At 33.9% G+C, this 14,465-nt stretch overlaps 1 protein-coding gene across 1 annotated transcript in view; it reads right to left on the reverse strand.

Annotated features, from left to right (window-relative positions):
* Positions 1-2,383: 2,383 nt before the first annotated feature.
* LOC137407833 (glutamate--cysteine ligase catalytic subunit-like) overlaps positions 2,384-14,465 on the reverse strand; it is a 30,012-nt gene continuing 17,930 nt past the window's right edge. Inside the window, exons 9-14 of the mRNA XM_068094213.1 lie at positions 14,240-14,387; positions 12,178-12,396; positions 11,315-11,459; positions 10,439-10,614; positions 3,873-3,936; positions 2,384-2,590 (exon numbers count right to left, since the gene is read on the reverse strand). Of these exons, the coding sequence (XP_067950314.1) occupies positions 2,384-2,590; positions 3,873-3,936; positions 10,439-10,614; positions 11,315-11,459; positions 12,178-12,396; positions 14,240-14,387 (959 nt within the window). The remainder of the gene's footprint in view (positions 2,591-3,872; positions 3,937-10,438; positions 10,615-11,314; positions 11,460-12,177; positions 12,397-14,239; positions 14,388-14,465) is intronic.

Below are 14,465 nucleotides of genomic sequence, written 5' to 3' on the forward strand. Positions count from 1 at the left end.
TACTGTAACTATGTTTGTTTCAAAATGTGAAAATCAATCATGAATTACTGATTAGTTAGGTTTGAAAGGAATGATGTGTAAGCTAATACACAAAGCGAGCGGCGCAATGAACTTTTGTGAAACACATGGTTAATGAACTCAATATTCGCCTGTTGAGGAAAGGAAATTGCACATGTTAATATACTATATCCATAGTAAAATAAACATAGGCAATATTTATACAAACAAAGATGTTTTAAATAGAACCAATTGAAGATTCAATTTTAATATAAATAAATAATGTAAAAGCCGTAAATAAAGAAAAGAAACATATATATGTTGTCTGTATTTAATGATTGTTAGAGCAAGGTAAGAGCCAAGAACTCGCTATAAATTAATGTGTTATAATCAGAATAATGAAAACGTAGTGAAGTTGGAAAAAAGTTTTTTTAGTTGAAATAAATTACAACAAATAAATGTAAATGTAAAATAAATAGCAAGTATGTAAACTACAATGCTACAATGAAAACATTTTCATTGTAATAGTAGCTAAACATGATTTGGTAATGATACAATTAATACAAACTGAAAACACCAAATACAATCCTGAATACAAATCATAAATTTGTTGAATTACTAATAAGAATTAGTGCATAGAGGTGTGAGTATAAAAAGGTTACCATACATTAACTTTAGTGTATTTAGTGATTATGATCTGCAAGAAAATGTAACGTTACAATGTACTATGTGAAGTATGCACCAGAGGGAGTTCTTACATTCGAATCGGATGTACAATGTATAACATAAAAGTTGAATTTCTCTTAAAAGAATTTAGCTTATAAAACAGATGCTCGAAGCTAAGTTTTAGTATGTATTATTGTTATGCTAAACTTCAAATTTGTAATCGGCTAACATTTTCTCAACTATCTGTTTTTAGTTTTGTTAACTGACAAGGATTAACCCTGAATATCTTTCATGTGTTGTAGGAAGGATTTTGGAAAATAGCACATCGGCAATTTTGTCGCAATCAGAACAACGACTGCCCAATTTTAATTTTGAGAAAATTTTGTTGATATCACATGGCGAAAAAGAAATTCGCCCTAGTACTCGATGATGAAAAAGTATCACGTTTCATAGAGTTGCGCAAAAAATATATAACAGGGGCATCGTGACCGTGGGCGCACTGCACTGTATTAATTATTATGTAATACATAAATACGTAATCGGGAAAGCGTATGCCGTATATGGTAAGAGCGATGAAATAGTATGAACTGCGTAGCCTTCTTGTGGTTGGATGCGCGTGTTTACAAACTTGCGGTTGCAATCTTCGTGAGTTCCAATCCAGCAAAAAGCGAACTTTTCATTTCTAATGCAAATTACTATAGCTGGACAGACAGACGACCAACTTGGAGATTTATATAAATAGATTCGATTATGCTAAAATTTAATTAACCCTTCCAGTTAGTTCAGTCAAAATGGCAATGTAATACACTTTACACTTACTTATTCATTTCTAGTTATTGTACACAGATGTTCAATTGAAACTTTTCATATTCATCAGCAAATTACTAAAAGTGACTCCAGCCAATTGTAGCCTCTTGGAAAATTTTGCAACAAACAGAATATGGAAATGACTAGCCTTGACTTCACCAACAACATACTTCTCTACAACTGTGCAGGACATTTCACCATCTATTTATAAGGCTAGAATAAAATGCCTAAGATTTTGTTGTAAATATTTTAAGGTAAGTAGCGTATTTTCACAAATGATGCAAAAGGCTGTCAGTAAATGAGATCTACATTTTTACCGTATAATTAGTTTTATTTAAACAATATGAAGGTAAGCTGTGGTCCAGAGCAGTTTAAATGCATGACTAATAGGTAAATGTCAAGGAAATGAGTGATTTGGATCGCAATATAGCACTGACCAATTTAAAAAAGCAACAAAATCCGTCAATTTTAATAATTTTGTAATAAGTTTTCGTTTGCGGTGTCTTGATGATCGCTGTTGTAGTTGTCTGAATAATTTATATTCTATTCTTCACATTGACAAGATGAAATCTTTTAATATCACTAGCACCCTGGTAGTCTCGTGTGTTGTGCGAGATTGTCAAGTGTGCCGATAAAGCACAAAGAACAACTATGCTCGTAATTATTCCAGTAGGAGCTGGATTCATAGGCGCGATTCATGGAAACGTAGGCGCTAGAGTGTCAGTCTACCCAACTGAATGCTGTGAGTTCGAATCCAGTTGAATGCAATTTTTTTCCAACTTCTAACTTTTGCTTCAGACAGACAGAGACAGATCTTATTATAGTAAATAATTTTAATAGTATTAAATCAATTGCAGTGCTCATAACAAACTGAAACACATTAAAAAGTGTTGAAAGCATTTGCTTCACTTACCTAAACAACAGATTTGCTCGGACTTGGGGTGCGCGACCTTGATCTTGACCGAGAGCCTTTCCGTGTCTTACGATCAGCTGTAGAAGCAACAAGAACAGCCTTAGGTATATCCGACCTAGACTTGGACTCCTTGGCTAGCAGAAGTTCAGGGCATGGAACCAGACCCTTGGAGATATGGTCACACCTCTTGAGCAGGTCATAGTTGATCTAGAGTATGAAAACAGAATACTCAAAGAATACTCAACTCATAAAATACTCAACTCAAAGAATACTCAACTCATAAAATACTCAACTCATAGAATACTCAACTCATAGAATACTCAACTCATAGAATACTCAACTCATAGAACACTCAACTCATAGAATACTCAACTCACAAAATACTCAACTCATAGAATACTCAACTCATATAATACTCAACCCATATAATACTCAACTCATAAAATACTCAACTCATAAAATACTCAACCCATATAATACTCAACTCATAGAATACTCAACCCATAGAATACTCAACCCATAGAATACTCAACTCATGGAATACTCAACTCATAGAATACTCAACTCATAGAATACTCTCAACTCATAGAATACTCTCAACTCATAGAATACTCTCAACTCATAGAATACTCTCAACTCATAGAATACTCTCAACTCATAGAATACTCGACTCATAGAATACTCGACTCATAGAATACTCGACTCATAGAATACTCGACTCATAGAATACTCGACTCATAGAATACTCAACTCATAGAATACTCCAATCATAGAATGCTCAACTCATAAAATATTCAACTCATAGAATACAATAGACCATAGACTCAACTTATAGACTACAGAAAATTAAAAACTAGTTGCTTGGCAAAGCCAGTAAACATAGCTGAGTTCCTAGCCTTTTTGTAACCGTCTCCAGGGATTAGTATTGCACCCATTGCTAATGCATCGTAATTCCTTACAAACTTATTCAAGGTTGTCACAATTTCTTTGAAATTCAGCATGTCGTCAAAAGTCGTTCTTGCAGTTTTACCACCGTGAATTCACCTCTAACAGCTTCAAATACTAAAGTTGGTGAAATCGGCAATGATGATTTTGATTTAGACATTATGGTACATATATGATTTTATTTGTAAATACGATTACATGTAGAATATAAACGTCTTACATGAAGTTAAACATGTGCTATAACACTTGTGAAGGTTTTGCACTCTATTGCTAGCTGGATTCACGGATTAATTTGTTTGCTCATGTGTTCCTCCACAAATGAAATAGTCCGTGAAAATGCATGAAAAGACTGCTTTCGCAAAGTATAACTTGGTGAATAATATTACCCTGCAGAGTATTTAGAAAAGAAGACAACTCTTTATGCACCAACATTATTATATGCCATTGCACATCTGCTAAACTGCAGTGAGTATCTTATTTAGAGTGAAAGATTTTGTGTAGCCCTACAGTATAGCAAAACAACATTACAATGGTTAGAGCGTACCTCTTCAGAGATGACAGAATCGTGCTTATAATCAGGATGGTTGCGAACAAACTCTCGCAAGTACCTACAATGCATTTGAAAGATATGCAAGCAGTAGCCAACACCTGTTTACTCTGCAATAACAGATATATGCAAACAGTCTGACAATTTTATAAAAAGCGCCAAGCAGTTGTAAATGATAGAGACAACAGGTACGACAAATTTCATGATGGAACTAAACACAAGTCTATTACAGCACACAAAACAGGACAGAGTCTGAAAACAATAAGTTTGTGCGAATGTATGAACAAACCACCAGCTGCAATGAGCCATTTCAAACTAGCATGTTTGCTGTAGTGTACTGTTTTCAGAAATGACTGAACAAGTATTAATAAATCTATTTATGGTAGAGGCTCCGATAACGTATATTCTACTTAACAATTTTTTTTAATTTATGGGAATTTATGTAAAGTTTTTGCCTTGTATTATGTGAGAACTTCCATATACCAAAAAGCGTTAAGTCGGCGCAAGTTCTCAAATTTGATTTGAATAATGAGTTCCATAGGTCGCCTTAAAAATATAGTTTTCTCTCTTGCCACACTTGGACTAGAAAACGATGTATATCTCTATTACCATAAAACATTTATTTGAACACCATGATGCTCCAATTTTCAATTCTTCTTTAGAGATGGCTTTATTAGAGGTGGCGTTCAAATAAAGGGTGGTGTTGAGTTTTTCAAACACCTTGTAAGAATATTAGGAAGATAAATTTAACCCTTTCACGGGCAAAATGAATGTCGCCTACATTTTGCACTCTCCTTCGGGCAGTACGAAATTAACCCTTTTGAATGCCAGAAATTTGCTAACTTACCTCCAACTTGTCGTAGATCTCTAAATAAATATGCATTGGAAAGCGAGAATTATCTTTACCAGTGACTATCTATTGCTTGTAATTAACCTACGATGATCTTATAGCCTGCATTGCAATTTGTTGGAGCTTTTAAATTTGTTGCTTCATTCTAAATTTGAAGGCATATTTAATAAGGTTGCATAAAAGCTCACTGCACTTATCAATACGTTTGCTACAGCTTGCAACCAAAGCTGGTTTTTATGTAAAATAGGAGTTATGAGTGTCGATCCATTGCAAGCAGGGTTTAGATTACCACAGTGATGCTATCAAATAATATACGATAAACCGGCAAATTTATATAATAATGAGAACCTATCAAATGCTACAAATACAGTATGTATTCAAGAACAAGTGACATAAACCAACCATGTTCATAATACATTCAGAAATAAAAATTAGCATTTTAAAACAAAAATTAACATGTATTAGCAAAATATTATCCCATGAACAAACGAGCGGAGCGAATGTTTGGGAGTTTTTATGATAAATGCATGTGCACACAACTTACGAAAATTATTCATCAACAACGTCGCAAACCCTTGTATCGAAATCTCATCAACAAACTTAACCCATTTTGTGTGAAGTCGTTAAAGTATAATAGCGATACAAAACACATACAAGTCTATTTGAATATGTTACTAAGTCTTTGAAAATTGTTGACATATTCCTAAACCTTACCCATCTGATCGGATTATACACAAATAGACAGATTAATTTGGCCGAAAATCATTATTAAAACTGGCCAAGCCTTACTTTTATCAACATTAAGACCGGCAAACGAAATGCCGAGCGACAGAAAAGAGAACAATTAAGTCGTGTGCATTTCACGAAAAAATAACATGCACATTTCACCAGTCTATAGCATTGTTGAATTGCTGAAGGTCTCTGTAATTAACGTAGAAGTACAGAAATCGTTTCTTTTTTGCCAATTTCAAAGTAACTGACATTTTGGAAACTTTTGAGTACTTTGGTATTCTAACTGATGTACAAAGCAGTGAAAGTAAAGGAAATGACGATGATAATTTTTTTTAACGATTCTTATCAGATTATTACAATAGTTAATTATAAGTTTGGATATTCTCCTTGATACTTCTTGATATTGCTAGCTATGACGTTTTGAAATGTAAACAAAATTGTGCATTGGTTTTATATTATTACTATATTAATAATATTGGTTATTCTAATAATATCAGTGTATTTTACTTCTAATATTGTCCAATATTGCATTTCTCCTATTGCAGGGGAAGAGATATAAACATATAATCGTTTCCTTTCATTATTGCTGTTTGTTGTATATAATAACACCCACACTCAGTACATTACAGCTACCATTGCAGTTATCCTATTGCACTGCAGTGTCATTTGACTGCTAATATTGCATTTCTCAACCATCAGTACCCTTTCTTTTTTCCAATATCACTTTGGCCATGGGCTGTATGACAGTGGAATTTCTAGTAATAATTGAAAACCAATGCACAATTTTGTGTACATTTCAAAATGTCATAGCTAACAATATCAAGAAATGGTGATATTTATATAGATTTTTAGAAAATCTATTTAAAAAAGTGTTTAGTCATGACAAACAGCAATAATGAAAGGAAAAGATTGTATGTTTATATCTCTCCCCCTGCAATAGGAGAAATACAATATTAGAAGTAAAATGTACTGATATTATTAGAATAACCAATATTATTAATATAGTAATACAGTAATAATAGAAAACCAATGCACAATTTTGTTTACATTTCAAAACGTCATAGCTAACAATATCAAGAAGTTGTGATATATAAATTTTTAGAAAATCTGTTTGTTTGTTTTATTTCATCAAAAGGTATGAGAACAGAAAAAAGAACAAAAATGAAATAATGATGAGGCCCAAACTGTGCAGTAGCATTGCTAGTCAATGCGCTGGGCCACAAGTTAACAGCCAGCAGCCAGAAACTATTTAGTCACCGCTCAACAGGTACAGCTTGAGGGCACGTCTAAAAGTGAGCCCACTCACAACCCTACGCAGTTCATCAGGCAGAGCGTTCTATTGTGCTGACTGCTGGTATGACATTCTGCGATGACCCGAAGCAGATTTAGAGAGAGGTAGCTTTAGATTTAAGAAAGAGCAGCGAGTGGGATATTGATGAATGCGATGTGATTCAAGGCTGTAGAATAATTGATGAGACGCGATGTGAGTTCGAAATTTATAGAGTTTATTCACAGTCAAAATTGAAAATTTTGAAAAAGTGGGAGGGTGTGTTCTAATTTAGGTTTTTTATGTAAAATCCTGAGAACTCGTTTTTGTAGAAATTGGAGTTTGTTTAAGTATTTACCTGGGGCGTTCCCCCAAGCCTCAATACAGTAACTGAATTTAGAATGAATAAATGCGTTGTAAATTAAAACCAAAATTTTGTTGGGGTAAATAACTTGAGCATTTATATAAGAGTCCTAACAAAGGTCTAACGCTATTAAAAAGTTTGTCTATGTGATCCTTCCATGATAAATTTGTATCAATGTGAACACCAAGAAATGTTACAATTTCGACTTGGTTTAAAATTTTACCATGCAAAGTTAAAGCGGTCCTAGGGAATTTATTTTAATGGTTTTTTAATATCATAAAGTTAGTTTTGTCTACATTTAATGTTAGTTTATTCATAGTCCACCATTTTTGGATTTTATTCAGTTCATTATTTACTGCAGAATTTTGCTCATCTAAGTCTTCGGATTCTAAAAACAAGCTTGTATCATAGGCATACAAGATGGGAGTAAAAACTGTTAAAATGTTTGGTAAATCGTTAATATAAATTAAAAAAAGTGTAGGGCCAAGTATGGATCCCTGAGAAACACCACATGTAATGCTTAGTTCATCAGAAAAAGATTGTCCAATAATGGTGACTTGCTTTCGTTGAGAAAGAAAGTTTTCCATCCATTTAATAGAATTTGAACTAAACTTTAGCCGTTTCAGCTTATATAAAAGAATTTGGTGATCAAGGGTATCAAAGGCTTTACTAAAATCAAGATAGACTCCAAGTACGGTTTTCCCATCATTAAATGCTTTTAAAATTTGATTTGTGAATTGAGTAAGAGCTAGTGCAGTGTTTTTATTTTTCCGAAATCCAAACTGGTTCTCATGAATCAAATTATTACTTTCTAAATACTGCATTATTTGTGTGTTCACGATCTTTTCCAGTATTTTGCTTATGACAGGCAGTATCGAAATAGGCCGATAATTTGAACAAAGCTTTACTGAACCTTTTTTAAATAAAGGTTTTACTTTTTGGCTATTTTAAGAGATTTTGGGATTTGGCCAATTTCTAAAGATTCATTAATTAATTTTGTCAAAGGATTGCAAATGGAGGAACAAGCAAGCTTTAAGAGCTTTGCTGGAATATTATCTAAGCCAGTTGCTTTTTTTATATTTAAATCTTACAAATATGCTTTCACCTCGGTGATATCAACTTTTTTAAATTGAAACTCTGGATTTGACAGATTACTTTGTAATAGTATTTTTTCTTCTTAAAAAATATTACCAAACGCTTTAGCTAAGTTGGGTCCAACATTTACAAAATAACTGTTGAAATGGTCGACAATACCTTTTTCATCTTCTAAAACCTGGTTTTGATTGTCAATAATTAATTTAGGCACCGGTGATGTTACAGTGCTTTTTCCTAATTCCTGATTAACAACATTCCATAATGTGTTTAGCATTAGAGGCAGCCCTAAGCTTCTCTTCAAAATATTTGGATTTAGAAAGCCGTAGAGCTGTTGTTAGTTTGTTCCTAATTTTTTTTGTATTTGTTTATTAAGTTCATGTTTAACGGAAAATTTAATGTCCTGCGATATACTATAGATAATTTTTTCTTCTTATCAAGTCTAAAACCTCTGTTGTAATCCAAGCTTTTCTCTTCTGGTGTTTCGCCTGTGACTGCGAGTTAAAAGATTTAGTGGGTGCATGAGTATTACAAACATCTAACAAATTTTGTAAGAAGGTATCATATTTTTCATCTAGTGTTAATTGGTTGTTTAACAAATGGTTCCAGTCAAGGTCTGCCAAATCTCTCAAAAACGAGTTCTCCTTAAATTTTTTGTAATCCCGAAATGAAAAGCTTCCGCTGTCAAAAATATTCAAAAAACGTGAAGGGCTATCAATGTTAATGAAAGTTGGTAGATGATCACTTAATGGTGTGTACGACGTGCCTGACACAATAATGTGGTTATGAAAATTAATGGTTATACGGTCCAGACACGTATTTATTCTTGTAGGAATATTTATCACATTTAACAAAACTATTTAGAAAAAATAATAACAGTAACATATTGCCCATCATCGATGTTGTTAGTGTGACTATAACACTTCAATAGTCATGGTCCAGACACGTATTTATTCTTGTAGGAATATTTATCCCGTTTAACAAAACTATTTAGAAAAAATAATAACAGTAATATATTGCCCATCATCGATGTTGTTAGTGTGACTATAACACTTCAATAGTCATCCAAACTTATAATTAAATATTGTAATAATCTCATAAGAATCGTTAGAAAAAAACATCATCGTCATTTCCTTTACTTTCACTGCTTTGGACATCAGTTAGAATACTAAAGTACTCAAAAGTTTCCAAAATGTCAGTTACTTTGAAATCAGCAAAAAAGAAACGATTTCTGTACTTCTACGTTAATTACAGAAACCTTCGACAATGCCATAGTCTGATCAAATGTGCATGTTATTCTTTCGTGAAATGCGCATGACTTAATGGTTCTATTCTCTGTCGCTCGGCGGTTCATTTGCCGGTCTTAATTTTGATAAAAGCAAGGCTTGGCAAGTTTTAATAACGATTTTTGGCCAAATTAATCTGTCTATTGTGTATAATCCAATCAGATGGGTAAGGTTTAGGAATATGTCGACAATTTTCAAAACTTGGTAACATATTTAAATATGTTTTTATGTGTTTTGTATCGTTATTATACTTAAATGACTCTACACATAAATGGTTAAATTTGTTGATGAGATTTCGGTACAAGGGTTTGCGACGTTGTTGATGAATAATTTTCGTGAGTTGTATGCACATGCATTTATCATAAAACTCTCAAACATTCGCTCTGCTCGTTTGGTCGTGGGACAAATTTATATTTATATAATATTATAAATTATATAATTATTATATAATTGCATAATTACAAATTATGCAATTATTATATAATTGTATAATTTGTAATATATATACAATTATTAATTAAAATTGTATTAAATTTATAGTATACAAAATTTATATTTTGTTAATGTATGCTATTAACAAATTAACAATATGAAACTTTAAATGGTGGCTATTTTCAAGGTAAACATTTAAAAACCGTACCCATTTAAAGAGATAGGGCCAATCGCATAAATGATATAATCGTGTAATGGTGATTTATTTCACATCTGACGATTTTCAGAATGAGTGATACTGGGACTAAAACAGACTTCTAGTTATATAAGAACCTCATTCCACAGCCCTCCACGCACACAGTCCTTCATAAAATAAATGTTTCTAATTATCACAAACACAAAACAGTTTATTTTCATGTTGAAATATACAAAAATATATTAACCAAAACTTACAAGCTTTTTTATAATTTATTATTATTAGTTTTTACAATTGGTGCAGGTATAAGAGTGTCGGTCTACCAGTCTGACTAACACACTTACTTGGCAGTAGTCATGAGCTCCCCAGAAGCTCGCTTGCTGAGGAAATCAAGATATCTGCTAACAGAGCATCGAGTGTCCACGTCCACTTCAATGTTGTCCATGTAGTCCCTTATAAATGGTATGAGGCCTGTGAACTTATCCTCCTTGCCATTCATAATCTCATTGATGGTCAACTCCTGCAGTAAAGAGGCAGCGATACACCGCAGTAGACTAAATGTGCATATGCATGTTTGTGTCTATGCATGCATATGATTATAACCATGTTTCCATGACACGGATAACACAGATTTGGAGTTGTGCGCACGTTAAGTTATTGTGAGATGTTTTGATGGACATTTGCATGATGCGGATTAAGGCGGAAGCTTTGTTAAAAAATATAAAGATTGCAATGCCAAAGGTCATAAAGGTCATAGCAGTGAATTGGAACCTTTTGCGCTCAAATCGAAATAAGAACAACGGCTTGAGCGTAAACAATGCTTAAAATGAAGTCGTTTGCCAGGCATTTTGCGCATCATCCGCGAATGACGTTTCCATCTTTCATATGCATTCAACATTCGGTAAGAACTTGTGTGCAACAAACTCGGTTGACTTGTGAACTTTTACCATTTCCGGATTTGAAATGATATTTGAAAATCCAGATTACAATAGGCAAGTTGTTGGGACAACAAATACACTTTCTTCGTATTCACAATCGATTCTTGCACCCAGCAGACAACAGCTCACACTCCTCATGAGTTCGCACCCCGACTGATTGTTCGTCAAGATGTGAAAATTTTTGCAGCTTAATAATTAATAGACTATCATGCAACATTCCGTGCAAAAGTCATAGGCTCTCAAATCAATTTCTTTTTTAATAAAAAATGAAAATAGTCGAACCTGAAATGCATAAGGACAGGACTCAGATGATGATAGCTTCCTATCAGTATTACCGACAACAATGCCAGGACATTGGCCCTTTTTGACGCACTCACTAGCGTCTGGAGGGGAGCAGCTCGTCGTCACATTCGTCCTGAAGTAGAACCTGAAAGACGAGACTTGATGATATATCAATCGTTCATATAACGGGTGAAATACAACTAAATCTCACTTCGCATAAGCTTCTGACAGTTTCCATCACAACTATTAACAACTTGCTTAGGCAGTCACAAGAATCAACAATGATGCAGTAAGTTCGAGCATTGCTTTTACATCAACGACTGATAAAGAAAATTCGAGTGCTTTCAAAAATTATGTTTTAGAGTTATGCTACCCTGGTATGGACAGATCGGTGTCTAAATGCCCTTAATACTAAGCAGCAAACTGTGTTTTTAGATAGTTGCTGTTCGAAATACTCAAGTCGTAGCTCCAATCTGCCTGATCATCCATTGCATTTCCACTTCCCCAAGAAATCCACTACACCTCATACAAGGCACCAACACCTTACCAACCCACATTATAGAACAGAGTGATGTAAAAAAGTTTTTCCTTCTAATATGCATAATATTAATTTACTATTCTTTATAATTTGTCTCTTATGGTTCAATTTGTTTTGAACAGCATTGACTGGGGATCAGTGAATAGAGATCATATCTATCTATATGTATGCAAAGCTTTCATTAGCATAAAATGTCCTTAGCAATTCTGGACAGTGACATCACTACGCACTGACATACACAAATTCTAAATAATTGTACAAACTCTTGGAATATATAACCTTGCAATAAAAAGCAGCCACTCGGGCAACTACACATCTGACCTACTTTTCAGTGAGTACAGCATCCCGCTTCTGAGCACGCTTGACATTTTCATCAACCTTAGAGATGGGAATGAGAAGATTAAGATTGTAGGAGAGGATGACTCTAGTTAGCATAACAACAAAGACTGTGAAGGCAGCATTTTCAAAGTCTGTCAGCTGACATTCGGTGGGCCTGAACTCGACCCTCCATCCGATGCTGCTGTTAGCAGGGGGAGGCTTAAACCTATAACGGAATGAACTCAAGTGAAATGTCTTGCAGTGTCTAAAAACAGCCAGTGATTATACTAGCTGAGGCTCTTGAATAGTTTATCCATCTGAAAAAAACTTTGACCAGGCTGCCCAATAAAGTAATTGAATCCATGAGAAGATAACTTGAGCCTAAGCATGATAGCGCAAGCGACTAGAGATCAACTCTTGACAGGAAGGGGATTCCCAGCACAAGGAAACTTTCTAACATCCAATGGGATAACTACACTACAAAGCATGACGCAAAAATGACTCCAAATTCACTGGTCTGCATTATAAAATCTACATCTACTGTAAAACCAGTATTTTAACCCAACCTCTATGTGAGCGCGGCTATAAAAGGGTTGAAAGATAGAGCACCACCCTTTAATTGAACACTACTTCTACTTGAGCGTGACCATTTGACATTCTTTATCTTTATGAACCCATAATAGCAAGTGTAGTGTGATCAGTAGAAAAGTGTTCGCAAAACCATACTAATAATGACTTGATCACATCAATAACAATTATTTCATTCGTTGTTTCTGTCCGTATCAAAGTCTGGTTTCTAACTCCAAGTCTTTAAATTTTTTCGTTAAAACTTTAAATGCAACACCATAGAAATAGTTAGTAACTGTATCAGGCTAATAGTAGTTCCTCGTTTAACACAGTCTTGATACTTCGATGTATGCAAAAAGAAATTGCGCATTTACGATTGAATTTGTGCTACTACATATTTTGAGGCAAAAACGTTGAGCCTATTCTGATTACATGTGGTTTCTCTTTATTTGTGCTAGAAGTGTAAATTGCATCGCATAGAAGTTTAGCCCTGCTAAAAGATTGTTTAGGCACTAATATCGACTAGCTCAGCTGTGCAGAAGAAGAGTTGATGTCAGAAAACCCTGTGGAACAGCCAGAAGAAGATGAAATGGTTTCAAACTAAGGCAACAATCAGAACGCAACTGGCAGATGCGAGACGATGCTAATATTTTTTGTTTTAAAAATGTCAATTTTTGTTTTTGAGTGTATCCTATTATGAATATGGTTTGTTTATGTTACTTATTCTTGAATATATATATTTGCAGCATTCAATAGATTATTATTATATAACTTATAAACTTGCAGATTTATAGCATTTGATAGCATCATAACAGTTATCTGAACTCGGCTTACAATAGCTCTACGCTCGTAACTCTTTTTCGATTGCACATAAAAAGCCAGTTTTGGCTGCAAACTATAGCAAACATATCAATGAGTGCAATGAGCTTTTATGCAACATTGGTAAATGTAGTTATAAAATGAAAATATGCCTTCACATTTTATAGAATGAAATAAAAACTTGAAAGTGCTAACAGATTGTAAAGTGGACTATGCGATAATAGTAGGTTAATTGCAAGCAATAGATATCAACTGGTAGAGACATGTATCAGCCTCCCATGCATATTTTTATAGTGATCTACGAAAAGTTGGAGGTAAGCTAGCAAACTTGCCAAACTGCCCAAAAGAGAAAGTAAAATAGAGACGACATTCATTTCACCGGTAAAACGGTTTAACTTATCCTCCAAATATTCTGCCGAAGCAATTGCAAAATACAACGTCACCCTTTATTTGAATGTCATCTCTAATAAAGGGTCACTATAAAGGAAGGGTTGAAAAATAGAGCGCCATGGCTTTCAAATAGAGGTTTTACAATAATTTAGTAAGCTCAGAATATGAAACATTCAAGTAAGCTGAGTAGAAAGCTAACAGATTGACAGAGGTAATAAAGTACTTTTAAAATAAATAAAATGAATTTAAAATAACCTCAGGTTAGATTGACTGAAATCACAAATGTGTGTTACCTCATGGTTTGCCAGTTGGTAGACTGTATGTTCTCAAAGTGGTCTGTATCCGTATCATCATAGCTGCCAACCTTCTCTTTGAACAGAGATATCGTGTCTCGAACAAACAGATGTGCGAAATGACGAGCCAGCTGCTCATCAAATCCATCTAAAAAACATACAAAAAATTTGACTATGAAGGAGATGACAATTCCCACATAAAGGAGAAACAACTTCTAAATTTATT

The sequence above is a fragment of the Watersipora subatra genome, chromosome 11 (genome assembly GCF_963576615.1).
Source record: "Watersipora subatra chromosome 11, tzWatSuba1.1, whole genome shotgun sequence".
Lineage (NCBI taxonomy): Eukaryota > Metazoa > Bryozoa > Gymnolaemata > Cheilostomatida > Watersiporidae > Watersipora > Watersipora subatra.